This window comes from Lissotriton helveticus, chromosome 7 (genome assembly GCF_964261635.1).
Source record: "Lissotriton helveticus chromosome 7, aLisHel1.1, whole genome shotgun sequence".
In the NCBI taxonomy this organism is placed as follows: Eukaryota; Metazoa; Chordata; class Amphibia; order Caudata; family Salamandridae; genus Lissotriton; species Lissotriton helveticus.
Window position 1 is genome coordinate 969,777,634 of NC_136068.1, and position 27,797 is coordinate 969,805,430.

Here is a 27,797-nt window from a genome sequence, read left to right on the forward strand (position 1 = left end):
CGTGGGTGTGCTTCGGGGTGGCTCGGTGACATCCCGGGATGCCGCCGGTGTTGAGTGCGATGAGTTCGGCGGCGTTGTAGGTCAGTCGGGTCGTCTTCTGTCGGTGGGGGCCAGGGGTCCTGGCACTGGGCGCGGTCCAGGCGCGGACGGGCGCAGACGGGCTTACCTTTGGCGCGCCTTCGGCGCACAATCGGCACGCCCGCTGCGCATCACCGCTGCGCGTTCGCGCGGTCGCCATATATGGCGAAGTGCGCGGGGGGGCGGAGCAGCTGGGAGACGGGAGCGGGGAGGGTACAGAAGGAAAAAAGGGGCGGGGTTTAGCGGCGGTGGCGGGAAGCGGGGAGCGGGGAGGGAAGACGGAGGGCAGCTACTGACAGCAAACAGCAAACAGCAAAACAGGCAATACAGAGGTAAAAATTAAACAATTTACAACAATTCTAACAACGATGACACCAGGGAGAGAAGCGGCGAGCACGGACCACGCCGCTCGATGGAGGGGGCGTGGTCACGCGGCGGCAGCCGGGCGGCGAGGCAGTAAGGCAGGGAGGCACACGCAGCAGCTGGTGGCCGTGCGGCGCGGGGGTGTCCTAGAACTAGGTCACACTCACCTGTGCCGCACGGTCGCCATATATGGCCAAGTGCGCGGGGGGCGGAGCAGCTGGGAGGCGGGAGCGGGGAGGGTACAGGGTACATTTGTCTTATACATGTAACTGGGCCACATATGGTAAAAGGTATGTCCTGTGCCACAAGTACATACCACACAGTTTCTCAGTCACCCGTACACACATATCCCATTCATACGCACACATGTTTACATCCCCAAAGACCACACTCTCACTGACAAACATGGCAGCCCTGTCATAGTGCCCCTAGTGAAAGTATTTTGGTTGAATCATAGCATCTGGCTATATGGACATTAGGTTCAGAGCCAATTAGGTTGGGTGTGGGGATGTCTGGTAACAATGCACAAGTTGATTAGCCTTCAGTAGCTCACAAGGATTCTCACTGATCAGAAGTAGCTCTCACTACAGAAAAGTTTGAAGATCCTTGATCTAGTGCATACAACATAAACACTTAGAAGAGTCTGCAATTTTATTTCTGCCTCAGAAAATCAAGTGAACTACAAAAGACATGGGCAGCTTTCACAGAAGAATGACAAAGCAATACACGATGACAAAGATAACAAAAATACAAAGCTCACTGGCCTAGTAATAAGAATGTTGGCATATGTGGCAGAAAAATACAGATTTAGGGTAAGAGTTGCCATGACAACACACAGCTCTTTAGGGTGCTGGAAAATACTGAAAATCGTGGCCTGATGGATCATAACTACTGAGCCTCAGCTGTAAGAACAAAGCGCACACAATGCATAATGTAAAATAGAAAATCTCATGACTATTTATTGCGTGGTACTGCACCTCCAGCAGGAGTGACTGACTGTCACAATGGCCAGGAATCAAATTTTACCAAAAACAGAAGACATTTGCTTTCAAGGCTGACAAAACAAATGACTAGAGAAAAACATGTGTATTCACTCATATTCTAGGCAGATGGGACATGAGTTTTAGTCTTTATGAGTAGCTACCACAGTTATCAGTCAAATAGTAAATCAAAAAGAATTCTGAGACCCTGGAGAACTGGCTATGTTTATCAAAGTACTTACAAATGCAAAAGAAACTTTACATCCAATCGAAACGTAGGATACTGACCAACCACATTTTGATTTGAAATTTGAGAATATGAAAGTAATGTGCAAGATAAGATAGAAAGATTTTTTTTCCAGGAACCAGGAGTATTAACATACGGACCTTAAAATCTTTCATACTGCTTTTTATTGCCTGAAGAAAAATATGTAAAATACATACAGCAGAGAGCAGAACTACCATTGCTCCCTAGATTGGGGTCTAGGGAGACCCTGCTATAGACTAAAGCAGCGTGTGTATTTCCTCTGCTTCATGCATGCCTTTTGGGCCATCACCAGCAGAGCAGTATTGGGATAAACAGTTGTTACCTTAAAGGGAATCCCAGAAGTACTGGTCAGCTCCTGTAGGAGGAGCAGCGGCCTACATAGTGGGGAAAAAGGAGGTCGACCCAAACAAACATCATGGATAATTGTAAACCACCTCACTTTTTCCACACTGCATCAGCAGCTGCTTTGTTAATGATTCATAAAAAGAGGAAGGTACTGCCTCTATAAGAGACCAAGTTAGGGATGAACCAACCCATAACCTCTAGTGAGGGCGCTGCTTAAGGCCAAGCTAGACACAGCATAGCACTAACCATCAGTCGGTTTGACAATGCAGGCCAGAGATGCATCCACAGTTTTGTCGCGTCTCTGAATTAAACTGTCCTGATTAAGTCCCTGAAGCCAGGGGTGAGGGTGTGGCAGGCGCATTGATGAGGCAGTGTCAAAGCAATTGTACATTTATTCTGTCAGTTTTCATGAATTATAAAATCATACATTAACACTTTGGCAAATAAATATTAGGTTAGCTACTTATTAGAGAGGAAAAATGTTGCATGGACCGCTTTTTGTGACTACACTAAATTAGGAGGCATGATTTCTGGTAAAAGAACTACCCTATGTCCTACGGCGATACCAGAGGATGGCAGTAGAGACAATTACTGCCCAGTGAAAGAAAAATGAATAGATATAGCAGTAGAAGGCGTTCTGGTCAGAGAGAAGTCCAGAGTTACTCCATATAAAAAAACTGAAAAAAGACTTGTAAGAGGAGGAAGGCTAGTATACCTGGGGGTGCAGTGACTCTACATTCTCTTTTTCCCAGGCATGTGTAATCGATGTAGGTTGGGTTACCGCTAAAAAAAGGATGGGTGTGAGAGCAGATGCAGATATAGTGGGAACAGGGAGTCCAGGAGACCAAGGGAAACTGGGATTTCTACCTTCCCCACGAAGGAGACTACGCCCTGGGCCGTGAATTAACAACTGGGAAGGATCAACCACTACTAAAACGCTATGGCTGAGCTACCTATGACTATTTAGAAACTGTGAACCACTCTGGGTTTGGTGCAATACCAAAGAAGAATTTAAATGAGTTGCTCAATAAAAGAGCAACCTATATTTTGAAAGCTCCCCACATCTACAGTTCCAATTCTTTCTAGTACGAGGCTATACAAATCTGGCGAATAATCATGACAACTTTAAACCACAGACAACAGTGGAGCAATGTAAATAACAGAAACATACAGGAAAATGAAATCAAAGAACATTACAGGATAGTCCCTGGAGACCCTACAAGACTGCTACAGGAACAAATAGCAATTCTAAATGTAAGAGACATTGAGGGTGTGTTGCTTAGTTAAGTGTTTAGACTTTTTAATAGCCCTCAACGTATCACTGTGCCCCTTACAAAAAATGTACAGGACTTTAATCAGAACTGCCTGAAAACTGCTACTGTGGAAAAAATATCAATCTGCACTAGAACATTTGGCCAAATATGTAGACATTTTTATTGACCAACATGTCCATTCACCCTGTATCAGGCACCATGAGATCCATAAAACGGACTATACAATTAGTGAATTGGATCAAATAGAAAACCTTCAACTATAGATATTTTTCTTACATTAGTCATGTACACCGATATACCATGACAATGCTATAGGTATGATCTTTATCACATCAGTAACATGTCCAAACCCCACAGCAGTCCGCACTGAGTAAATTATTGAGGGCGCAAGCTCAGCGTTCACTAAAAACATTTTGCTATTTGACAGTACCTATTGTGCCAACAAAAATAGAGAAGGAAAACGCTACGTGGGCTTGATTCAAATTAATTTGTGGGCTCATTCATGTATAAAACAGTATGTTATGGTTCACCTTAATGTTCCATATTAGAGGTGATTAGATTAAGGAAACTTTTAATTAATCATGTTTCTAGGTTGACAGTACAGAAGAAACCCTAAAACCTTCCCTGAGCAGATCAATGGGAAAATGTACTTTCTAATGTTGACGATGTTCCGCAATAAATCTCAAATCAGCTCCTGGGTCGAGTATCTCCAAAAGTATGGAGGATGGAAAACTTTACACCACACTTCACTGAAAACTAACAGATAACAATTCCCTCCTAAGATATGAAAGCACCCGCCTTTGGAGCCTCAGGGGCAACTTGCCGTTCATTCAGTTTTTAATGGTTATCCAGAACTGCAAAAGGAAGACCGACAACTTTGCAGCAACGTTCCCAATAAAAAAATGCCATTGAAAGGCTATCCTGGCACTTTGGAATAAAGGGCCAGAAAAAGAAAGCCCAGACATAGGTCACAAATGCACTGCTTACTGCATTACAGCACAGGCAAAACATGGAAATTAAGAGACTCATTCTTTTCTGTGACGACCTTTGACACAGTTAACAGCAACCTAAAAGTAACCTAAAAAAATATTTTCAAATAAATGGCATGTCCTAACCAAGGACAAATGAAATTTAAAGAAATTCTTATAAGCCCCCAAAAAAGGCCCTACGTTATATCACCAGGTGCTAATATTCAAGCCAAGTGAAAACAACCGCCGAAACTGCTGCATGTAGTTTTCATCCAACTGTAGGCCTATTCAAGTGTGGTCACTGCACAGTGTGAAGGTTCACCAGGCGTTCTCACAATTACCAACAAATTCCAACAAAACTAGGCCATAATACAATTGAAAAATAAAGTAAATTGTACGTCCAATGTAATGTAACTGGAAAAATATGTAAAGCGCTCTGATACCTGATTCGGGTCTAGTTCGCGCTATATAAAACTCCGCCCAAAAAATAAATTACACTTACATTTAAACTCTAAACACTACCAAAACACACAAATTATATGATAGAAAATGTTTATTTTCACCAATTAAACAGACTACGATATTACACAGGGCCCATCAAATCACCTTTGTTCGAACTTGAGATGTTATAGATAGGATACTGTGGCACACTTTAGGTGTGCCGCAAACATGGTTACCGGAGGGACGACAATCCTTACTGTGATTGCAAACTACAAGTGCATACAAGTAGAGAAACCGAGCATTTGCCTATCCAAGATGAGCAGACAACCTGAGCAAGAATCTGGCCAATATGTGTACTTACCTCTATTCCTCTGATGGTGTCGACGTTATTTAAAATGAAACAATGCTGCTGGTTTCATAACGGATGATGCATTTCACAACTAATGGCAGTGGATATAAACATCACATACAAACACAGGTATGTCCCGAACATGTCATTCTGGCCCATTTATAAGTTGGTATACTTTGACATGGTCGTTAATTGCAAGGAGCTTGGGGTAGGGTGACCAACTGGCATTGGTGCAAATTCAGGACGGCGAGTGTAAAAATTCAGGACAAAGGGTCAAAATTGAGGACACAAATTCAGGACAGGAGGTCAAAATTCAGGACAAAAGGTAAGTTTTACAGACACAACAGAGGTCGCGCAATAGTATATAATTAAGCCCAGCCATTTCCAAACATATTCAACCATTTGCAAACCTATCCATCATGTATCCTTCCATCTATCATTTCACTCATCCATTCCTTCATCCATCCTTTCACTCATCAATCCATTATCCATCCATCCACCCTTTCACCCTATCCATCTGTACACTTATCCATCCACTCTTCATCCCATCCATCCATTCACTCATCCATCCAGCCATTTACCCTTTCACCAATCCAGCCATCCTTTCACTTACTAATCCTTCCACCCATCCACTCTTTTAGTCATCCATCCATCCTCCCTTTCTCTCTCCATCAACCCTTTCACTTAGCCATCCTTCCATCCATCCATCCACCCACCCACCCACCCACCCACCCATCCACTCATGAATCCATCCATTGACCCTATTACTCATCCATCCATCATTTCACTCCTTCACACATCTATTCATCTTTTTGTCCATCTACCCTCCCTTTCACTCACTCATCCATCCTTACATCCACCCTTTCACTCATACGTACATTCATTCCCCTTGCACTTATCAATCCATCAATCCATTCATCATTTCACTCATCCACCCAACCATCCACCCAACCACCCACCCACCCACCCACCCTTTCACCCATCCACCATCCACCCACCCACTCATCCATCCTTTCACCCACCCTCTCATCATCCATCCATCCTTTCACCCACTCTCCATCCATCCATCCTTTCACCCACCCATCATCCATCCATCCATCCATCCTTCCCCTCATCATCCATCCATCCATCCATCCTTTCACCCACCCCCTCATCATCCATCCATCCATCCTTCCCCTCATCATCCATCCATCCATCCATCCATCCTTTCACCCATCCACCCATCCATCCATCCATCCATCCTTCCCCTCCATCCATCCATCCCCTCATCCATCCATCCCCTCATCCATTCATCCATCCATCCTTCCCCTCATCCATCCTTCCCCTCATCCATCCATCCTTCCCCCTTATCCATCCATCCTTTCATCCATCATCCATCCTTCCCCTCTCCCATCCATCCATCCATCCATCCATCCATCCATCCATCCTTCCCCTCATCCATCCATCCTTCCCCTCATCCATCCATCCTTCCCCTCATCCATCCATCCTTCCCCTCATCCATCCATCCTTCCCCTCATCCATCCATCCTTCCCCTCATCCATCCTTCCCCTCATCCATCCATCCATCCTTCCCCTCATCCATCCATCCTTCCCCTCATCCATCGTTCTCCTCATCCATCATCCAGCTACCCTTCCACCCATACATCCAGCTATTTACATTTTCTCTCATCCATCCTTCCCCCTCACTCATCAATCCTATCATTATCCATTTATTCAATCTTTCATTCATCCAGTCACCCTTTCACTAATTCATCCAGCCATCCACCCATCCCTTCACTTACTTACTCGCCCACCTTTCCATATTAATTTGAGCTGAGCCCTTTTGAGAAGAGGCCCATCAGGAACTTCACCCTCGCTGCAGGAGCCGTTCCAGGACTGGGACAGAAGCCACCCAGGGCGGAGACAGGATCCACCACAGGGGGGGACAGGAGCCATCACAGGCAGGGGTGGGGGAGGGGGACAGGATCCACCACAGTGGGGGGACAGAAGCATTCACGGGGGGTGGGGGGGACAGGAGCCATTACAGGCGGAGGGGAGGGGGGGACAGGAGCCATCACAGGAGGGGGATCAGGATCCACCAGGGAGGACACAGGGGTGGGCATGCAGTATTCTAGTATAATCTTGGGCTCCTCGCCCCCTCCTGCACAAGACAACGAGATGACAGGCTCTTTGTCCAAAATGCCATCCCCCACTTTGATGTACAGTACTTACAGGAGATAATCTAGTCTAAGAGAACTGGTTTAACTGATTGTCCTCCATACTTTGTTAATCAGTGTGGGTGCGATTGTGCCATTTCTTAATTTTATTACATTATAGACTGCATGTTTGAAGAACAGAGATTTGATTACAATTTAGTGACAGTAATTAAGCTCTTTGACGAGAGAGAACCACGTGCTGCCTCTGTGTAATCTGGCGAGTCTAGGATGTTTGGGGCCCTGGGTAGAAATGGAATGTGTGAGGCCCCTCTAAATTGCAGAGACATGACGCATTCAGGGCTGTTTGCATCTGAATAGATGCCCCTGCTCCTGAAGCTGCAGCCCCCCCCCCCCCCTCACCTTCAAGCACATCTTAACAGCTCATCAAGGGCTGAAGGTGTGAGGGTTGCCATCCCGCTGTGCCTCTCTAATGCTGCGGGGTATCTGAGCTTTGGAACAGCATCGGTGTCAAGAAGGGAGGTGGGTGGAAGCTGTGCCTGGTTAAAATGACGGACAAATGGCGTCCGGTAAAGAATCCTTCAGGGACAACGGACAGACGGCCAAAATTACGGACTGTCCGTGAAATTTACGGACGGTTGGTCACCCTAGGCCTTGGGGCCAGATGCATCGAAGGGTTTTGCCCATTCTGTGTATGAGAAAATGTGTTCATGAATGCTAAGTCCCTTGTCCTTAAAATTCACAAATTATGCATGGTAAAGTAATGGAACTGAAGTAATCACATTTTTTGGGCAGAACAAGTTTTATAAGCCTTCCTTTGACACAGGACTTTGCATGAACCCATGTTTGTTCGTGGAGCTGAAAGTTACTAATTTAACCGCAATTTGTCACATTTAGAGGTGTAGAGATGAGTGTATATCTGAGTTAAAGGGAACGAGACGTTTCATGTTGATGGAGTTCTATGCGAGGCTTTACTTTTTATCTGGTTGTGTGTTTAGAGGGTTGCCTAATGCCTTTCAAAGTAATAGTACGGTCTCTCTTTACCTTCTAAGTAACTCCCTGAAGGTGTAATTACTGGTAAATTATGGTTTGATTTAGTACTGCAACTAAAGAATAATGTGTGCAATAAATGTAAACAGGATTACAGATGAAACAATAGATTGATGCTGTATAAAGTGGTCTACCCGTGGCACCTTTTAAATCACAAATGAATACACAGAAAAACCGGCTTAGCATTACATGTACCTCTATAACACCAGGCGAGTCATTAGTTTATTTTCTACATTACAATGATGGAAACGTATATTGCTCCACTTCACTTTTCTTGAGAAAATGGTATGATGAATTAATCTGAAACAGTACCTGAGACTTCCATTTACAATACAATAACTACATGAGTAAAAATCACAGCAATATCAACAAAAAATATATAACTTTACGAAACTTATGGAAATGAAAAAAAATACCATACGTGTGTAATAAGTTCAGGCATGATTCACCACACAATTTGAATTTTGGAACGTGTTTGTAGATTAAGGGGTTTAAGCTTCTTGACGGACTCGCAGGTCAACCCTCCCACCATTCTAGATGATGGACAGCATATTCCCGATTGGGCATCCGCCCATCACTTTCACCGAGCCCCCTACCACCCCTGCTAAGTTGTTACTCACTTGGATCTTTCCTTTCACAAAGGTAGTAATGTCATCTTCATTGTCAAAGATGGAGAGTGTTTGAAGCAAGTTATTCTCTAGCCATTCCCAGTGAGCTGTGATCTCCTTACGCGATGAGCCTATGGGTGGGGTGAGAGAAACCAAACACATAGTGAGATCAAGGAAGGGATGTGGAAAAGGCACATGGCAAGCTCTTCTGTAAAGTTAAGCACAAAATACCTAACAAACATGTCACATTGTGGGCGAGTGTTTGGGAGACAATGGAAAACAAGAAATTTCCACAGACTCATTCGTAGGGACAATCCAAATATGCAGAGAACTTGCTTTATTTGAGTGGAAAACATAGATGTTATAAGCAGCACACATTTTAAAAGTTACCCACATATGTGATCGGTCTACTGATTTTCAATCTCTGCTTACACTTATGGATTAGGGAAAGAAAAACATCAGAAAGGAAAGAGGAATGACTGGAGCCCAGAAGATGTATCTATGAACAAGGTGATTGACATCAACATGGGCAACTTAGGCTGAGAATGTAGCCCACCCTGTCATCAGGTGGCAGTTCTATTATCTCTCCAACGCTAGAAAAAATAAAAAAGGTCAGTACTAGCAGTCATTTATTGGACTGAATTTGTTAGCTGCATATGTACTCTGCAGGCCTTAAACTAAGCGGTCTAATATTGCAAAAGCAGAGGACCAGGAAACAGGGTGGACTTAGAAGGTGCATTTGTGAGGGAGTCCCTGGTCGTTAGGATGCATAAACGGAAGGGACAGCAACCCTGGCAAGCTAAGTGAGACAGGTTTAAGAGTATGTGACAGCTGACATTAAGGTAGGCAAAGGGGTTATTAAGAAAGATTGGTATCCGCAAGACAATTTCAATATTTAAAAAAAACAGCTATTTTAGAAATAAAACGTCAGTCAAAATTGTAACAAGCATTTGCAATGCAATAGGTCTTGCAGTTGTTAAGAGTTTGAGCCATTGGCATTGTAAATGGCAATGCCTTTTATTTATGTGTTGGTTTATAAAACGTAAATAAAAGGCATTGCCAATTACAATGTCAATAGGTTAAACTCTCGCAAATGCGTGACCTATTGTCCTGTCCTGGATTTCTTTATACATATATAAAGTTTGAGTTTTGCTTACTTTATCCGTTCTTTTTGGAGCCCTCGTGTGTGACTTGCAATGGACATTCATGTGTCTTCCATCCGGGTGCGACGGGTTTGTTTCCTAGCCCTATACGTAGTTTTCATACATTTCATTACAGATAACACAATTCGTTGGGTATGAGATGTCGCCGGCACCTTTGCTCGCCTCTTCCTAACATAGATGGGTCTTTTCAGTTTATTTTTCATATGGTTGTGTCGTGTTCGGTGTGGGTTTCGATGTCACCTATTGGCACAATTAGTTGTGGGTAACCTTTACCAGCAGGTGTGTTTTTCACGATGCATGTAGATGGCTGTCTCGCTCTATGACTCGTTTCCGCACAGGTAGACATTTCTGATTTTTGTTTTTTTGTTCTAAGAATATTCCTCTGATGGACAGGAGGTCTGAAATGCCTGGGAACCAGAGTGTTAGAATTCTGCTGTGACTGATTCATGTCGATAGAAATATCAAGAAGTGTTGTATATGATGAAATAAATATAATTCAAGCTAAGTCACAGGATGTGCATGAAACACTTGAACCTTTTAGAGTTTTCTTCATTTCCGCTGTGCTACTTTGGACTGTGATTGTGCGCCATTGTACCAACTTTAATTCCCTGGTGCAGCCTCGCAGCACGAGCTGCAGTTGACCAGTAGCATGTTGGTGCACTCGTCTGAGCGCTCGAGAGACTTGGTACATCATATGTGTCCTGGGGCCTCACATGTATGACCAGTGCACACACCTGCCCTGCGCATGCGCATCCCTGGCCTAGGCTGTGACCGCATGGCATGTACCCTGAATGCCCCAGCAATGGTGAGGTGCCAGAGCGTCTCGAAGCCCAGGGTGGTAAGTTGACCAGTGCTTAATTTGTAAAGTAAGTGCCGCGAGTGTCAACCTTGAAATCTAGCTGCACAGCCAATCCTGGTAGCGACACAGAACCTGTCTGCTGACTCCGGTCACTCTGGCTCTGACTGCAGCATTCGTCCTCTATGCCTTCTATTTTCCTCCCCTCCCATAGGCCGTGAAGCGGCAGCACGTGCTTCCTCCTCCCCTTAGTCACATGGCGCCTGTGGAGGTGGGGGCAGGGGGCGGCGGAGCACTGAGGTCCCCTCCCCCAGCTCCTCCTCTGCCTCTAGCTTCCTCCCACCCTCCTCCCGTGTCAGCTGGAAGCTCCTGAGCAGGAAGTGTGCTCAATGCCCTTTGCCTGCTCTAGAAGCCGAGCGGAGAGAGGAGGCTAGGAGGCCATGAGGATCCCCTACCGGGGAGAGGGCCCCCACTTCAACCCACAGGGGATGCTCACCTGCTGGCCCCCGTCCAGGTGAGCGCACCCACGCCACTGCCTGCTGCCCCATCCGCCACTTGCTCCAGTCCGTCGCCGGTGCCACCGATCCCGTAGAGCCCCCCCCCCGTAATCACAGTGCCGCAAACTTTGATGCCACAGTAGGAGTGCGTGTTCAAGTGCGCGTCCTAATCGGATTCAGGCACGATGTTCACAGCACGAATTCGCGCGCACGACCTGATCCAATTCCGGCATGCTGCGCGTGCCCATCTTCTGTCTCCTGGAAAGCAGAGCCGGTGACTATAGGTCTCACAGGCAAGACAGCGCTTTAGCGGTGTAATCGTCAGGTGCGAGACCTAAAAAGGGCTACAAACCTTTTTTTTATAAGCACTATATTCGAATTGTCACCCTCTCCTTTGCTCTGATAAAAACAATGAATACATTAAGAAATATGCATGTATAAATTGAGGCCTTCACCTATATATTCCACTGGCAATTTAGTATGGCTTTCTATGAAGTAAGCTAGATCTAGTTACAAAAGGTTTCTTGAACGTTGAATCCATGCATTATTCCTCTCTATATATAGTTCAGAATATGGTTTAATGACCCATATCTTACTATAACAATGAAGAATCATCATAAAATAGGTCTGCATTGGAAAGGTTTTTTTGTGTGGTAACCAGAAATTGTAATCGAACATGGGTTCAGCAACTCCTCATTCAGAAGTATGTGAATATTATACTATAGCCTTACAGCCCGCCGTAGAGGGCTATACCGGCTATTAAAGGCCCTCTCCAGCGTTAAAGGCCCAAGCCAAAGGTGAGGGCCTTTAAGAAGGGAGAGAGACTTTAATAGCCGGTATTGCCCAGCTACAAAGGGATATAAGGCTATTAGAACATTCTGCCCTCTAGTGGCAGAATGTTCTAACAAAAAGGAACAAAGCCTTATGGGAGCGTGAGGGGATTGGAATCCCCTCAGGCTCCCTGAAGCCTTTGTTCACAGCCAGAGCTGTGAACAAAGAAACATTGGAATGTTGGAGCTCCAGGTTTATACCAGACATTGTAAGTCCGGAGCACTCCATTGTTTTCAATGGAGCTCCCAACATTCCAATGTTCTAATATCAGTTACATGTCAGTAGTTTGTTAAACCTGGTCTCATAGTTTGGGTAAAGTGAACCTCTTACTGAAATTCTTTTGTTAAGTTAGTGATTTTCTGACGCTGTTTTCCAAATTAAATATTTCCCATTTTCAACCACAGATGTTTTAGGAGTTATAGGAAAGATTGAGGTTTTGGATGAGCCTAGTCATTGCACTTCCCTTCAAAAGACGTCTTTAGAGGCCACTAGAGGGAAATAATGTTAGTGTCCAAGAACAAGTGCTCCAAGGGACTATATGGCATTTAGCACATCCATTAAAATCCGACACCCCAGAGTTGGTTATTTGTTGGGTGAGTTAAATACCACCTTTTCAGGCCTCAGGCCTCAGGCCTCAGGCCTCAGGCCTCAGGCCTCGTGGTGCACTGCGCAGCAGTGCGCGTGAGGCATTTTGAGAGGTGAAAAACAGGGAATGTGAGCGGACTTAGAAATCGCACACGCTCGTGCGTTTCCTTTTCAGCTCCCCCATTGGCCTTTGCGTGCGTCTTATTGTAAAAGACTGCACGCAATTGGCCAGAGGCGCGTGCATAGCTCCTCCCACGGCCTATTGGTGTTTATTACGCACACCAAGCCCGTATTAGACACCAATAGGCCGTGGGAGGAGCAATGATCGTGCCCAGACACAGGCGTGTCGTGCGCGCCACTTGTTTTTCTTTACTTTTGGTATAATCGCTGCACCCACGCTTTACTTTTGATGTTATAAGTAAAGCGCGGGTGCCACGATTATACCAAAGGTAAAGAAATAGAAAAAAACATCTATTTCTTTACTTTTGGTATAATCGCGGCACACGCGCTTTACTTATACCATTAAAAGTAAATCGCGGGTGCCGCGATTATACCAGAGGAACAGAAATAGATTTTTTTTTCTATTTCTTAACTTGTGGTATAATCGCGACACCTGCGCTTTACTTTTAATGTTATAAGTAAAGCGCGTGTGCCGCGATTATACCAAAAGTAAAGGAATAGAAAAAAAAGCATTTGCAATGCAATAGGTCTCGCATTACTAAATGTTTGAGTTATTGGCATTGCATTATTATTAGCAATGCTAATAGCTCAAACTTTTACTAATGCGAGGCCTATTGAAATGCAAATGCTTGTTTTATGTTATGTTAGGGGCACTTATAGAGCGCATGGCTGCCCCAGCAACAGGGCGTCCCAGCGCTAAATCGGACAGAACGGTAGGGCGAGGCGGCTAGTGGTAGGAGAAGAGCTATGTCTTGATCTTTTTTCTGAAGGCCCAATGGTCTTGCATGCAGTGAGAGGCAAGAGGGATTGAGTTCCAAAGGGTTGGGGCAAGTGCCCTAAAAGAGAGCCCCCCCGTGCTTCACTTGCGTAACCGTGGAAAAAGGACTCTGCTCGATGGATAGCCAATGGAGTTAACGTAAAAGGTCCGATGCATGGCAGTGCTTAGGTAGTGCAAAAAGCATGGGTGCAGCTGCATTCTGTGCCCGTTGCAGTCTTTTAGTTACTGATTTGTTGACGCCAAGAAGCAAGCCATTGCAGTAGTCTAGTCGTGCCAACAAGGTGGATTGGACGATTATCTGCCGAATACAGTGGCTGCTCTTCCATAGGGGCGCGAGGGTGTCACCCCAAAACTTTCTCACAGTGCGAGAAGCAGAAACATAAAATGGCAAAACTACCATTTTATTTTTCTGCTTCTCCCGCTGCAAGAAAGCAGAAGTGCCTGGTTGTGGCCGGTCCTGGTCGAGGGCAGGGAGGGTGGCTTGCCCACTGTTGTGGGCCCTGACTGCTTTGGTCGGCCTGGGGCGACCAAAGCAGTCATGCGCACGGTCCCTTTTCTATATGTAGGCTGCATGCAGGCTACATAGAGAAAAGGGCCTCCGATTAGGCGCTCGGTTGGGGCGCGGTGCTCCTGCGCCGTACCAATCACAATGCTGCCATTGCAGCGTTGTGATTGAAGGAGGGGAGGGAGGCTGCCTGTGGGTGGCAGGACGGCTTTCTGTTGAGGACTGGAGCAGGAGAAAAAGCACAAATCAGGACCCGGCCAGGAGCCGAGGCAGCCTGGAGAAGGTAAGTTTTATTTATTTTCATTTGACATAAAAACCAACAAGGCAAACCACAAAGGTGTTTTGCGCTAAGACGAGGGCACCTTTTGGATAATAAATACCAGCTGAGATTTTGCAAACCGTTAGTATATCTGGGCCATAGTTTGTGACTGTTCAGTGATGACGTGGCGTTTTATGCGTTACATTGCAGATTTAACTGTGTAGTGTGTATCTTTCCGTTTTTTTGTTGATGGAATAGGTTTTCACACGTGCACACATGTACCGTTTACAAATGCAAGGTAAGTTTTCACTGATTTACTATTAAAAAACACTTCACGTATTGGAGTGCATAAAGAGTAATTATACAGGAAGGCACTTCACCTTCGTGATGTCAAAAGTATACGAAACAACGGGTATGTTTGTAGAGCTGTGGATGGCTGGGGCAGGAGCCTCACGGTTTAATACATTCTTGACCCCAGTTTGCACTGACAGGTGATGCGTTTCAAATCCGTCCCACTGCCGGGGCAGGATGAGGGGTTGACTGCTTGACTACCAACAGGTGTGCAGGGCAGCAGGCAGAGACCCCCATAGTTCTCTGCCTGGGGGGGTAAGTAGGCGGCTCCTCCAATGAGAACTTGAAAACGTGAAACAGGGCGACAACGTCACCGTGCATTCTGTGCAATTACCAAGCATGGTTGGTCATGAGGGAAAGCTTGGCGGCCACTTTCCAAAACCACGTGGCGACAACTAAGAAAACAAGCATGAGGACTGCATTAGGTCTCGGTTTGTTTGAGTTTGAGATAATGGCATTGTATATGGTAATGTGCACTGACAGCTGCTGATGATTGTGCCAATTGAAAGAGTGGCTGGTGTACTGTCAGCTGTTGGTGTGTGTGTTTAGTGAAAGTTGCACTGACATTGTTTGTTGTGTGCGTGGGTGTTTAGCGGCACGGATGCATGGTGGAGGTTTTTTTGGTGAAAGCGTACATTGGTGGTTGTTGGTGTTTGTGCATGGTGAAAGCATTCATTGACGGCTGGGGGTGTGGTGTTGTGTGTGTTGTTTTCTGTGTACTGGTGAGTGTGTGGTGGTGAGTCTGTGGGGGTGAGCCTGGGGAGAAAGTGTGGTGGTGAGTGTGTTGTGGTGAGTGTGTTGTGGTGAGTGGTGACGAGTGTGTGGTGTTGAGAGAGTGAGGTGTGTGGTTTGTGTGTGTGCTATGTGTGTGTGGTGTATGTGTGTGTCACACAATGTGCACCCTGCACCCTTACACACGGTCTCTGCAGTCACTCTGCTGTCACTGTACATGCACTCATGCACTCACAATCTGCACTCTGAATTTGCACTCTCCACTCTGAATCTGCACTCTGAATTTGCACTCTCCACTCTGAATCTGCACTCTGAATTTGCACTCTCCACTCTGAATCTGCACTCTGAATTTGCACTCTCCACTCTGAATCTGCACTCTGAATTTGCACTCTCCACTCTGAATCTGCACTCTGAATCTGCACTCTGCACTCTGAATCTGCACTCTCCACTCTGAATCTGCACTCTCCACTCTGAATCTGCACTCTGAATCTGCACTCTGCACTCTGAATCTGCACTCTCCACTCTGAATCTGCACTCTCCACTCTGAATCTGCACTCTCCACTCTGAATCTGCACTCTCCACTCTGAATCTGCACTCTCCACTCTGAATCTGCACTCTGAATCTGCACTCTGAATCTGCACTCTGAATCTGCACTCTGAATCTGCACTCTGAATCTGCACTCTGAATCTGCACTCTGAATCTGCACTCTGAATCTGCACTCTGAATCTGCACTCTGAATCTGCACTCACAATCTGCACTCACAATCTGCACTCACAATCTGCACTCACAATCTGCACTCACAATCTGCACTCACAATCTGCACTCACAATCTGCACTCACAATCTGCACTCACAATCTGCACTCACAATCTGCACTCACAATCTGCACTCACAATCTCCACTCACAATCTGCACTCACAATCTCCACTCACAATCTGCACTCACAATCTGCACTCACAATCTGCACTCTGAACCTGCACTCTGCATCTGCACTCTGCATCTGCACTCTGCATCTGCACTCTGCATCTGCAATCACAATCTGGAATTAAAGCCTCCTGCTATACATATTCATGAAGGGGAGGGGAGGGCGGACATCTGCACGCTGTGTCCCATCATAGAGGAATGTACCATGTAACATGGGCCGTACCAATGCAAGGGGGAGCTCCCTGGCTACCAGATCCGCACTTACATTGAGCTAATTAGCCCCATAGTAGTTACGATCGTGACACCCAGTTCCTTTTCTTTCGACCATGTCCGCGCGGAAGTCGCAATTGCGTCCTCAACCGTTGACAAAGTCTGGAAAACTGCATTGTGGGAGCTGTAGTCTAGTCGCACTTCCATTAGACCGATTCCGCGGAAGGCAATGATCTGTGGTGGAAAATCCCCGGCCTAGACACGCTGCTCCGAAATCCTGTCTAACAGAGCTTGCCACAGCAGAGCGCCTCGATACGGTTTAGTGTAGGCGCTTGACAAACACATTAAACTCTACATTGGAGTGGCTGTGCCAGATTCTTTTGTACTGATAGGGAGTTTGCAGAGAGGCGTCTCTCGTGCCTTTATATGACAGCCCACTCATCCCAGATTAGCAGAGGGCACGACAAGGTCTTCAGTCCTTGCTAGGGCATGTGGAAATGTTTATTTTATTCGTGTTTGCTGATTGGAAGAGAAGAACGCGCGCACACAATGGCCACGTGACGACTTTGTGGTGGTTGGTGACACACGGCCAGGTGGCTATAAGCGCTGTTAGCTGCATGTGGCGCTTTACACAGACAACGGGATACACACTAACTAGTGCTTGTTTGGGAGAGTGCCAACAGCAGCACATGGTGGCTGCTATATTGCGCGTGAAATTCGATTTCCTTGCACACCCCGAAAATATTCGCGGGGTGTTCTGTACCTAGCATTCCCATCGAGTGCAGAAGGGAGGCGTCTGGCCTGAATTTGTATGAAACATCCGACAATGTTAGTGAGAAGTCCGGGGCTGCTTTAAATGACACTTCGCTGAGAGCTTCCACTGGCCCTTCATTTCTATTTTATTTTAAATGCACGGTGTTGTGTAAATAAAGTTGACCGTGTGTCTCCATCGCTGGACACGTAATTTACAGATGGGCGTTTCTTACAGAGGTAATTTTTAACTAAAATGCACATTTCTGCCGAGTGACCGCAAAGTCCAGATGTCCTTCATATGCCCTTGTAAACGCTTCACTTTAAACAACTTGTAAATGTCCACGGATAAATAAAAAAAAATACAAGAATAAAGAAACATTTACGTTTATAAACACCATATTTGCTGGTTTCTCGCACGCGCCCGCAAAACTCACTGCTGAATGGTGAACGCGCCCCGGCCATCTGGATTCACTTACCGAGGCACCCCGACAGCTCCTAATTGATATTTATGGACTGCCGCGCTCGTAACCGCAGACAAAATGCAGGAAATGCCCCTGGAAATATATATGGCCTATTGCGTTAAGGGTATTACAAACACGGCACCGCGAGGACCAATCACCATAAAGATGGTAACAAAGCACTGAAAATGCTCGCGCACTGAGGAATTTTTCAAGCACGATCCAGAAACCCCTTAACAATACGGCTCGCAGCTCCGCCCCACTTCTGACGAAGTGGTGACGTCGCCGAGCCCTAAAAAGAAAGGGGTGCCAGGTGCCCCAAAACAATTTCCACACCATCATTTAGAGTCATTCCAGGAGTTTCTTACTTCCAATAGCCTGACTGCTGCTGAAGAGGAGGAACTAACTGGATGCGTGCAGTGAAGGAGCTTGGACACTGTAGGCGCTGCACAAGTGAGCTGCTGAGTCACAGGAACTGCCACGTGTGAAGGTAACTGACTCAGAGCACTGGTAAACCACGGTAAACTGGCATCTTCCTAGCCTGGCTTTGTGAAAGGCAGAGCTGGTCCATGTGCACTGTACTGCACAGCAGGCTGTGCTGCGTGCAGGGGCCGTGGAAGCAATTACTGTAAACAGGGCCTCATGTGTGCTTCCCAGTGCCCCTGACGTTTGTGCGGCCACTTATAGCCTCCCTAGGGGAGGAAAATGGGTGGGGGGTTACTTTCCTTGGCTATATAGGTGAAAGTACAGGGGTGTAACCACTGTGACCTTCGGAGACTAATTTATCAACTTTCCTAAACGTAATTCCCTGGGTTTTGGGGGGGTTATTTCCATACTGAGTAGCCAGTGTGTCCCTGATAAGTTCTTATTGGTTGACTTTTCCAATTTTAATGTGATCTTGAGGTCCTCCAGTCAATGAAGGTGCAAGCAGGGCACATTGTTTCTGCTGCCAGCAGAGCTCGCGTTATGAGACTATTTAAATGCGCTCCTTTCTAGTTTATGCCGGATATGAAAACTGCCATTGTGTTTAGCAAAGTTATTTGAACATTCATTTTTCTGGACTGGTAGTTAAGGGCTTTGACGGAAGATGGGAATGTTCTTAGTAGGGAGAATAAAATATCAATCGTCATATTTGCTTTCCTGTAGCCTGAAAAAATCGTTCCAGCTTTTCCCCCCAAATGGAATTAAAAAAAAAAGAGTCATTTAGTCCAGCGGTGCACAGGAGTCTCGGGTGGTATGGGTTCCCGTATAGAGCTAGCTCTGCAGAGAGATCCATATAAAAAGCTTATTTTACATCAAAACAGGACTTCACAAGTAAGAAATGTGAGGTCGTCACAGAGATTATTTGCAGTACTATTAGTGAACATTATTGATGTTAAAACTAGATTTAACAATTGCTTTATTAACCTTCTTGCTTTCGCAAATATGCTTGAAAATGCACCATTTGCCCGCTCTTCTTTTCAACATTTTCTCGGGGGAGTACCCCCCCCCCCCCGATCTCCCTTGTGGCTGTCGGGCTCGCTCGCTGCGCTCGTTCGTCACAAGCCACTCATCACAAACTTTTACGCCTCACCACTTTCAAGACTCACCAGCCGCCACTGGCCAAATAGGTGCGTCAAAGAGTTCCACGATTGGCTTCAGGCCATCTAGAAGACCAAAACAGATGCCGGCCAAAGTCCTTGCGTGCTCCTCGAAGGAAAGAGCGACGTCTAGCAAAACTCCCAGGTTCTTGATCCCCAGTTTTGGTTTTGTGGGAGAGGGAGGGAGGGTGGTCTGTACCAAGGGTTGCAGGCCACCAGTGCTTGCACATAGGTGGGTATTTCGACCCACCAGGAGCATTACTGACTTGGAGGAATTCAGTTGGAGGCAGTTATCGCCATCCATTCAGCAATGGCCATGAGGTAGTCTTGGAATTTCACTTTATCCTGATTAGAATTACTTGAGAAGGTGAACACCAGTTGGGTGTCATCTGCGTATGACACAAGCGCGATGCTCCGAGCTTTGGGCATGATGGCCAGGGGGCGGATGTAAATGTTGAATAAAGTAGGGCTCGGGGTAGATCCCTGGGGAACACCACAGTGCAGAAGTTGGACACAGGAGAATGGAGGGGCCGAAACCTGGAAGGACCAATCAGTAAAGAAGGATGAGAACCAGACTAGGGCCTTGCCACCGACCCCGATCTCCTCAAGCCGGTGGAGCAGAATCTTGTGAGCGACTGAGTCGAAGGCCACGCTCAGGTCCACCAGGATCGAAGCCGTGATTCTGCCTTTATCCAGGGCAGATCGTAACTGCTCTGTGACTGAGTAACGCAGATTTGGTGCGATGTCTAGGGCGAAACCCATTTTGTGACATGTCCAGAATCGGATTTGCTTTCAAATACTGGGTCAGGCTGATGTTCACGTAGGATTCCATGGTTTTAGCGAGATATGGGAGCAGCGATATTGGGCGAAAGTTACCTGGCTGAGACGCATCTAGTGCCGTTTTTTTAGCAGGGGGATAACTTTGGCATGTTTCCAGGACTTAGGAAACATCGCTACTTCTAGGGACCTATTGATCGGCTTTCGGCATAGACAGGAAAGGGCAGAGTAAGGGAGTAGTATGTCAGAGGAAAAGAAGGCAAACACAAGGAGATGATGGAAGGAGTGCTGAAACTTTTCAGACACTCACCCAAAGTCACAGATCTGGGTTGAATCCATCATCATTCTTTAGCTCACTTCGCCACCCCAGTTTAGACACACCTATATGCAAATCAGTCTTGACCCTGTGCCTCTTGGGAACAGTCCAGCCCGAACTGCCAAGCCATGTCTTGACTGGAAACAAGCATCCTGGGACCGGTTTCAGGCTAACAGCCCTCATCAGCCAGGCTAGCTTGAATCCAGTGGCAAAGTGAGCAAGGGACCCACGTCTGGGCATACCTTGCCAACTTAGAGCAAACAAAGCAAACGCAAGGAAATCATGGACGGAGTGTTGAAACTTTTCAGACACTCACCCCCAGAAAAGAAGGAGCAGTTAAACGAAAAGTGAGAAAGTGACAGGAGAGTACCCTATACCCTATGGTGGAGTAGTCCAAGATAAGGCAACCTTAGAGTGGACAGGCGCAGCTGGGCCCGATTAGAAGAGTCTTCAGTTCTGTCTTGAATGTAGACCGTGAGGTAGAGGTTTGTAGGACCAGGGGTAAAAAGTTCCACATAATGGTAGTGCTACCTGAAAAGGATTGAGCTATTTTGAGTTCCTTTTTAAATAACCGGGGTTCAAGAAGCAGTGTACCAGCTCTAAGGGAGTACCAATACTACAAGATAATCTTTGATGCCAAGCATCAGGGAGTTGAAGTGTGAGGGGCACAATGAGTTAAGTCCACTGTTTTACAAATGAATCTTGATTTAATGAGAAGCTGCTAGAGAGTTAGGTTTCTGGTATAATGTGGGCATATCTTGTTGTACCAAAGATTAAGCATGCTGCAACATGTAGTACTGCTTTAACTTTTGGAAATCCAGTCCAGGGAGAGTTACCATGCACAAGTGACTGGACAAGAGTATTAAGATCTGATTCACGAGTATCCGAATCCCCTAGAGATTAGGAGAAACTCAGTTTTTGACAAGTTAGTGTTATAGGTTGGGGAGTCTCCCAGTCTTGAATAGATTTAAAATAGGAGCATGATGAGACATCTACGGGAGAGGAAATCTTGAGATACACCTGTATTGTAACGCATACTCATGAAAGAGAGGATCCCAGAATTTTTTAATATGACTCAGAGGTTTAATATACAAGTTGGAGAGAGCATGGGCCAGAGCAGAGCCTTGTTGGAAGCCATGAGTTACAGCAACCAAGGTCAAGAAATAGGAGTCTATTGTGATATGCTGCAACCTCCTCGTCAGGTAAGAGGTGAAACAATTGAGGAAAACACAATGAATGCCAATGTATTAAGGGTTTTACTGAGTGTCAAGTGATTCACTGTATCAAGCGCAACAGACCGGTTGAGAAGGACAAAGGGACATGAGCTGTCCGATTAAGGATTTGCAGTGTCATCAGTTACCCAGAGCATGTCTGTTTCTGTACTGCACCTCTTTCTGAAACCGGATTGGCGTTCATCTGAGAGGTCATTCTTAACAATGTTTTGTTAAAGTTGTGTTGCAGCACAGCTCTTCCATTGCTCTCGAAAGTTAGGAAGACCTCAAACAGGGTGAAAGTTACTGAGACTAGCCACATGCACAGAGAAGTGGCCGCACCCTCGCCATGCACAATGATGTGAAAGGACATGGCAGGAATGATGTAATATATTCGGTCATAAACAGAGCATAGCGATGGCGCGAGTTCTAGTTACTTCAGTTAACTAGAACTAGTGAATTTCAGTGTTTTGTTTAAAATTCTAGGTTTTAATTGAAACGGTCACTCGATTAGAACTTCACTTTAACCGTTGTTTTTTTCAGTGGATTTGTGACTTTTTTTATTCACCTAACTATAGCATCTCTGTAACCTTTAGTTTTGTTACGCAAGTTTCTGACAGTTTTTTTTTTCTGTAAAGTAATAATACTAAGGGATGTATTTTTCAGTAAGGAATACCTACTGGCGTTTTCAAAAAGGCACAACACCAAAATATGAAAGGCAGGCATATTGGCTTTATCAGGGGATCAGTCAACATATATGGTGCATTGGCATTGTCAAAATGTTACCACAACAAAGTATCACTATTAATTATCATATGCTGTTCTTTACTAATACACACATCAATGGTCAAAAAATCTATTTCCACTATAATATTTAAAATAAAGCAACAGCCATAACATTCTTCAAGTTACAAAATGCAAGCACGGGACCAACCACAAGGTGTCCCCATACTCCAGCTCAAGAACATACAGCACAAGCGCAGAGTATTTTAAAACTGATAGTTCTCCTGGGGTCAAGGTCATGTATTCAATGACCCAGGAGATGTACAGTTTTTTTCCTACTTTTCTGGGGGCTGATGTGGCTCCCACAGCCCCCTAACACTTTTTTAATTTAAAATAGTTGGTTCTGACCTTGCCCCTCCTTGGGGCACCACACAAGTACAATTCAATAAAGAAAGCCCACAAAGGGCATTACCTACTTTTTTTTTTTTTTACGTTTAGGATGGTCAGGCCTTCCCGGTTTACTTAACTGTGATACTGTTTTTTTTGCCCGGTTTTGCCCCCACAACCATCCTCTACAAGGCCCTGCCCCACTATATGTTTATTTTTTATTTCCAGGACACAGGGACTCAGTCCCCGAGTCTTAAATGGCTGCCAAACAGGTTTGTTGCTGTGAGGCAACTGATCAAATCTTATATTTCGAAGGGCTAGTCCCTCAATACTACCACATCTCTAGATATCTATAAATGTTGAACCTTCATTTATCAAAAACTAAGAGATATAGCCCAAATCATAAAAAAATGCATGTTTTCTATGTAAAGTTCTTGCTCTCTGCCAAACGTGGTGTAATTCCTTTTAGCCTTTTTGGCTGTAGCTGTGTCTAAAGTTCCTGGTAGAAATAGCATGAGGAAAATGCATTTTAGCCCCCCATCTCTTTTTGCCCCCACTTAACAATCACCCCAAATGTTTCAAGGAAGCAGCTTGGGTTGCTGAACTTTTTTTCGTAAGATTCATCAAACAGAACTAAATTTATTTGCAAACCAAAAAATGTCAATTTTCTCTGTAAACGTGGTCCTAACTATAACTACACAGTTACTACCACCACTGTTGTAATTATTATTACACACACAAATACAAAACTATTTTTTTAAGCATACTGTGAATTAAACATTACTACAGTCTGTGGATGGGGCAAAGCCTTCGGAGACTTAATCACAGCAATTCTTCTCTTCACAACACTCTTCTGCAGTCTCTGTAAGACATTTATGCTCCTTTTTATACCTCATAACTTTCTGAAACACTCAACTTGCATATCTCGCACCATCTCTTTCCTCTTCAGCTCCCTCTTTTCACTGTCTCGCAAGTACTTCCTTGCATCGCCTTCATTTCACACAATTCACCTACTTAACTATACACACTGCATTTTCTTCAACATTCACCCTGTCAAAATGTTAACAGCTGTATACCTCCTTTACAAACCTTTACGTATAATCACAAATACAATTGGCAAACTGAACCAGTGTTCTGCGCTCTCTGCAGAGAGGCCTGGATCAAACGAACATGTAATCCAAACCCCTTGAAAACCCACTGGCAGGCACTGTGAGAAATGTGCATCGTATTCAGCCTGAACTCCACAGCTCTTAATTATAGACTACCCACAGCCTGAATTCACATAGCTACAGAGGCGCAATTCTTCAGACGACACACGAATAATATGTTGCATGAAAAAAAGGTACAGAAAGACACCATCCTAGAAAAAGCAAACACTTTTAGGAAACGCAAGAGTGAGAAACAGGAACAGCATTGCTTTTCCCAGGCTGCGAAGAGGGCAGTCTATATTTTTGCTGGCAGCAGCAGTCACAGGTGGGGGAGGCAGAAGAGGAACCCGGACATTCAAAGGTGGGACACAGGCCCCACCTGCCTCTCCATACCTGTGACACTACTAGCACCAACCGTAGGTCCCAAGCTAATAAATTCCAACTTTAGGTAAGCGGAATGGCACTCCTTTTGTAAGTCATAGCAAGGTCTTTTAGATCGACTAGTTAGCAGCCTGGCTATTAATAGCAAAGGGGAATCACTCCCTAGTCCACAGTATTTTCTTTCAGAATGCCTTTTCTGAACTGCGACCCCATCTTCAATTCCCTTTGCGTGAGACTGAAACCGTCATGGCTTGTTTAATATGTTTAGGCTGTGGGGTTTTAGGTTTAAACCTATAATAACTGATAAAACCCCACTGAAAGAAAAATAGCCCTCACCGGTGAAAACATAAACACTGAAAAAACACCTGCACAACCACAAACTTAATGCCATTCAAAGAAAGGAAAAAGAAAGTGAAAGAGTCATTTTGTTCTTACTGAAGGGGTCAATAAAATGTAACTGTTATACAAGCTAGCAGTAAGAAAGACTGGCTAACATTATTCTGCTTGAGTTTTGTTCTTTATGGATGCCACTATAATATTGTTTCTTCTTCCTTTTACTTTTTTCAGTTTTATGGCCTTTGGTCTAAAGATGCAGGGTTTAGTTTCACATTTTAGGTTTAGTTTCATTATTTTATAAACTGTAGACCATCAGGACATATCAAACTCACATTTGATATTTTGGCTGCATTTGATTCTTTCACTGATAGGTAAAATGGCTAGTTTCATAAAAATCTTTCCTAATATGTGTAATCACATTTGCCCACAGAGTATGGGTAAAAACCCTTAATACATCAGACCATAGTTTCTAGTGGGTTTAGTACTGATAGTAGGTGAATTGCCAACACCTCAGGCTTTAAACATTAAATCTAAGGTATAGTGACAAGTATATACATCACCAAGCATCTGGGATAGTGGTGAAAACGTGACACCAGACTTTTGGAAAACATGGAACGCTGTGTCACTTGTTATGCTCTGCAAAAAAGGTTCTTTCCAAGTTCAAAGATTGGAGTGATATTGTTTGTATTCGTAGTGATTCAGCTACGTATATAAAAGATTTGTGTGATGACCTGTCAAAATTGATACCCGAGCTGAAGTGATACGCCTGTAGGAGATCCTTGCCACTTGTTAGATGGTATGCTGAAAGCATCTTTACAATCTTCAGAGTTAATGAGGGATGCTATTGACTTTTTAGAACATTCTGTGCACTGTTTTCTTATGCCCAGGAACTAAAACGCGAATATTTATCAATTTGTGCTTTATGTGGCATCAAAGAAAGAGTCATCCAAACTGTGCCCCTTAGCGGACGGTTCTCAGCCCAAGGGGCTATGAATGCTGAGAGGGCCATTTCACAGAAGTTTACATGGGAAGGAAAGCGCGAGCGCACATGACCAAAGACTCACTGAAGAAGTATTGTATGGTGTACTACAATAAGATTAATTTGCAAAAATCTCTTTGGACCTTATCTACACTATACGTACACTGTCTATATACCATGTTCATTCAGGGCAGAAAGCAAGCAATGATAAAAGCAAAATGTTCCATAAACACCGGAAAAACACTTTTTCTGTTGTTTTTAGTGGCGTGAAAATGTGTAACCACTGATAACAACTGTTTTTTAAGATATTGAAAACACTGAAAAAACCCCACCAGAATTTACCAAAAATAGAAACTGAAAACAGGACAGCCTAAATATGTTCTAGTTGTTAATCAATTGAACCAATCACGCCTGCTAGACCCGATGTAACACAATATATGTACAGGGATCATGGAAGGGTCGCTAAACACTGATGTGCACCATAGAGCCTCGCAATTGATATATAACTTTATGATGTTACTGCAAAACAAAATAAAGAAGGTTTTAAAACAAGCATTTACAATGCAACAGTCTCGCCTTTAGGAAACTTTAAAGTATTTCGCCATGCAGCACATTATGTACATATAGTTAACACTATGTGTAACACCCCCTTTCCAGACTCCAATTAAAAATATCACGTCACTCTTGAGAAGTGCAGGTACTCTCTTTCTCAAAATAAAAAAGTACCAGTACTTAATACCAGACAGTACCGGGCCATTTGAAGCACTGGTTTGTTGTTCAACAGGAAACTGAACTGCAATTGAATTACATTAAATGTAAAAACACATATTGGACCCACAAAGAAGAACAAGGCTTCATACGAAAATAAGTATTTATATTATAATCAGTCATAGCTAAATTGCCAAAAACGTGATACAATAGTGAAAGGTGAAGCAGCATAGTGTTCACTTGATTTTAATGAGCAAAAAACGCTAAAAGACATCGGTGCAGCAGGTGACAAGCAATGGCTCTTCGAGGTTTTGTTGAAGATTTTAAAATAGCTACAGTAATTCATTCCCTTGGTCAGAGTAATGTAAGCCAGTCCAAAGTTCTAATGATGACAACGTTTCGACCCCGATAGCTGAGGTGCAAGTGATCATCATGAGGACTGAGTCTAAGACATTCACGTTTGTAGCAACCCTTCAGTCATGAATAGATGTGTGCCTACTGGCGTATTTTGGAAGAACTCAAGGCAATTGGCTCACAACTAAGGTCGCACTGCAGAAGGAAACTGTATTGAACTAACTTATCCTGCACTACCCTCATGCTGAATGCATCTGCAATTAAGGAGTTACAATGTGCATGCAGCTCATAAAGGTAGGACAGAAACGTCAGCATGTGACTTAGGGCAGGACTTTCATGTGCCAGAAAAGCGAGTCTTAGTCTGACCATGTCATTCCACTGGCACTGCTTGGTCTACAGTGGCCTGAAGACTGATGGGTCAACAGACATCACACATGTGCAACGGTGGACAAGGTCAGTGTGTGTATCTATCATGTTTCAGGAACACGAGTGAGTTGTTTTTTCCTGCATATTTCATAACATGAGAGGTGTCCTTGTGACAAGGGTTAGCATCACATCGATGTTTGGGTTGAGCGTCAGTCTGCTGGTCTTTGTGTCCAAGGCATTCACAAGTTTATACATGTGACTGGTTCGATATACTGGAAAGAATGGTGCACCGAGTGTACTTAGAATGTGCACGAGGGATAGAGTTGGCAAATCAGGGTCGGTAAGCTAGGCAGACAAAGAACATTTTGGAGAAAGCATGCCTTTTGACTGCCACGCGGTAATCAGTCAATCAGTATTTGTAAAGGGCTGCTAATCACCCGTGTTGGAATCCAGGCGCCATTCAAACAAAAGAAGGGAAATCCAGAGACAAAATTACTCTTTAGAGGATTTTACTTCCCCTACAACGCTCACCTGGCAGAACGTCATGCCTTAAACTTCTCCAGTAGTGAGAAGTGAGTAGTGTGAGCACTCGCACACCGATGTGCCTGCTGTCACTGCAGTCCGGAAAAAAAGA

General features: G+C 44.7%; 1 protein-coding gene across 3 annotated transcripts in view; it reads right to left on the minus strand.

The window, feature by feature from the left end:
- Positions 1 to 27,797, minus strand: part of TBC1D9B (TBC1 domain family member 9B) — a 220,481-nt gene that overhangs the window by 152,416 nt on the left and 40,268 nt on the right. For all 3 annotated transcript variants that reach the window (XM_078653543.1, XM_078653542.1, XM_078653541.1), the window contains exon 3: positions 8,889 to 9,007. In XM_078653543.1, coding sequence (XP_078509669.1) covers positions 8,889 to 9,007 — 119 coding nt within the window. The remainder of the gene's footprint in view (positions 1 to 8,888; positions 9,008 to 27,797) is intronic.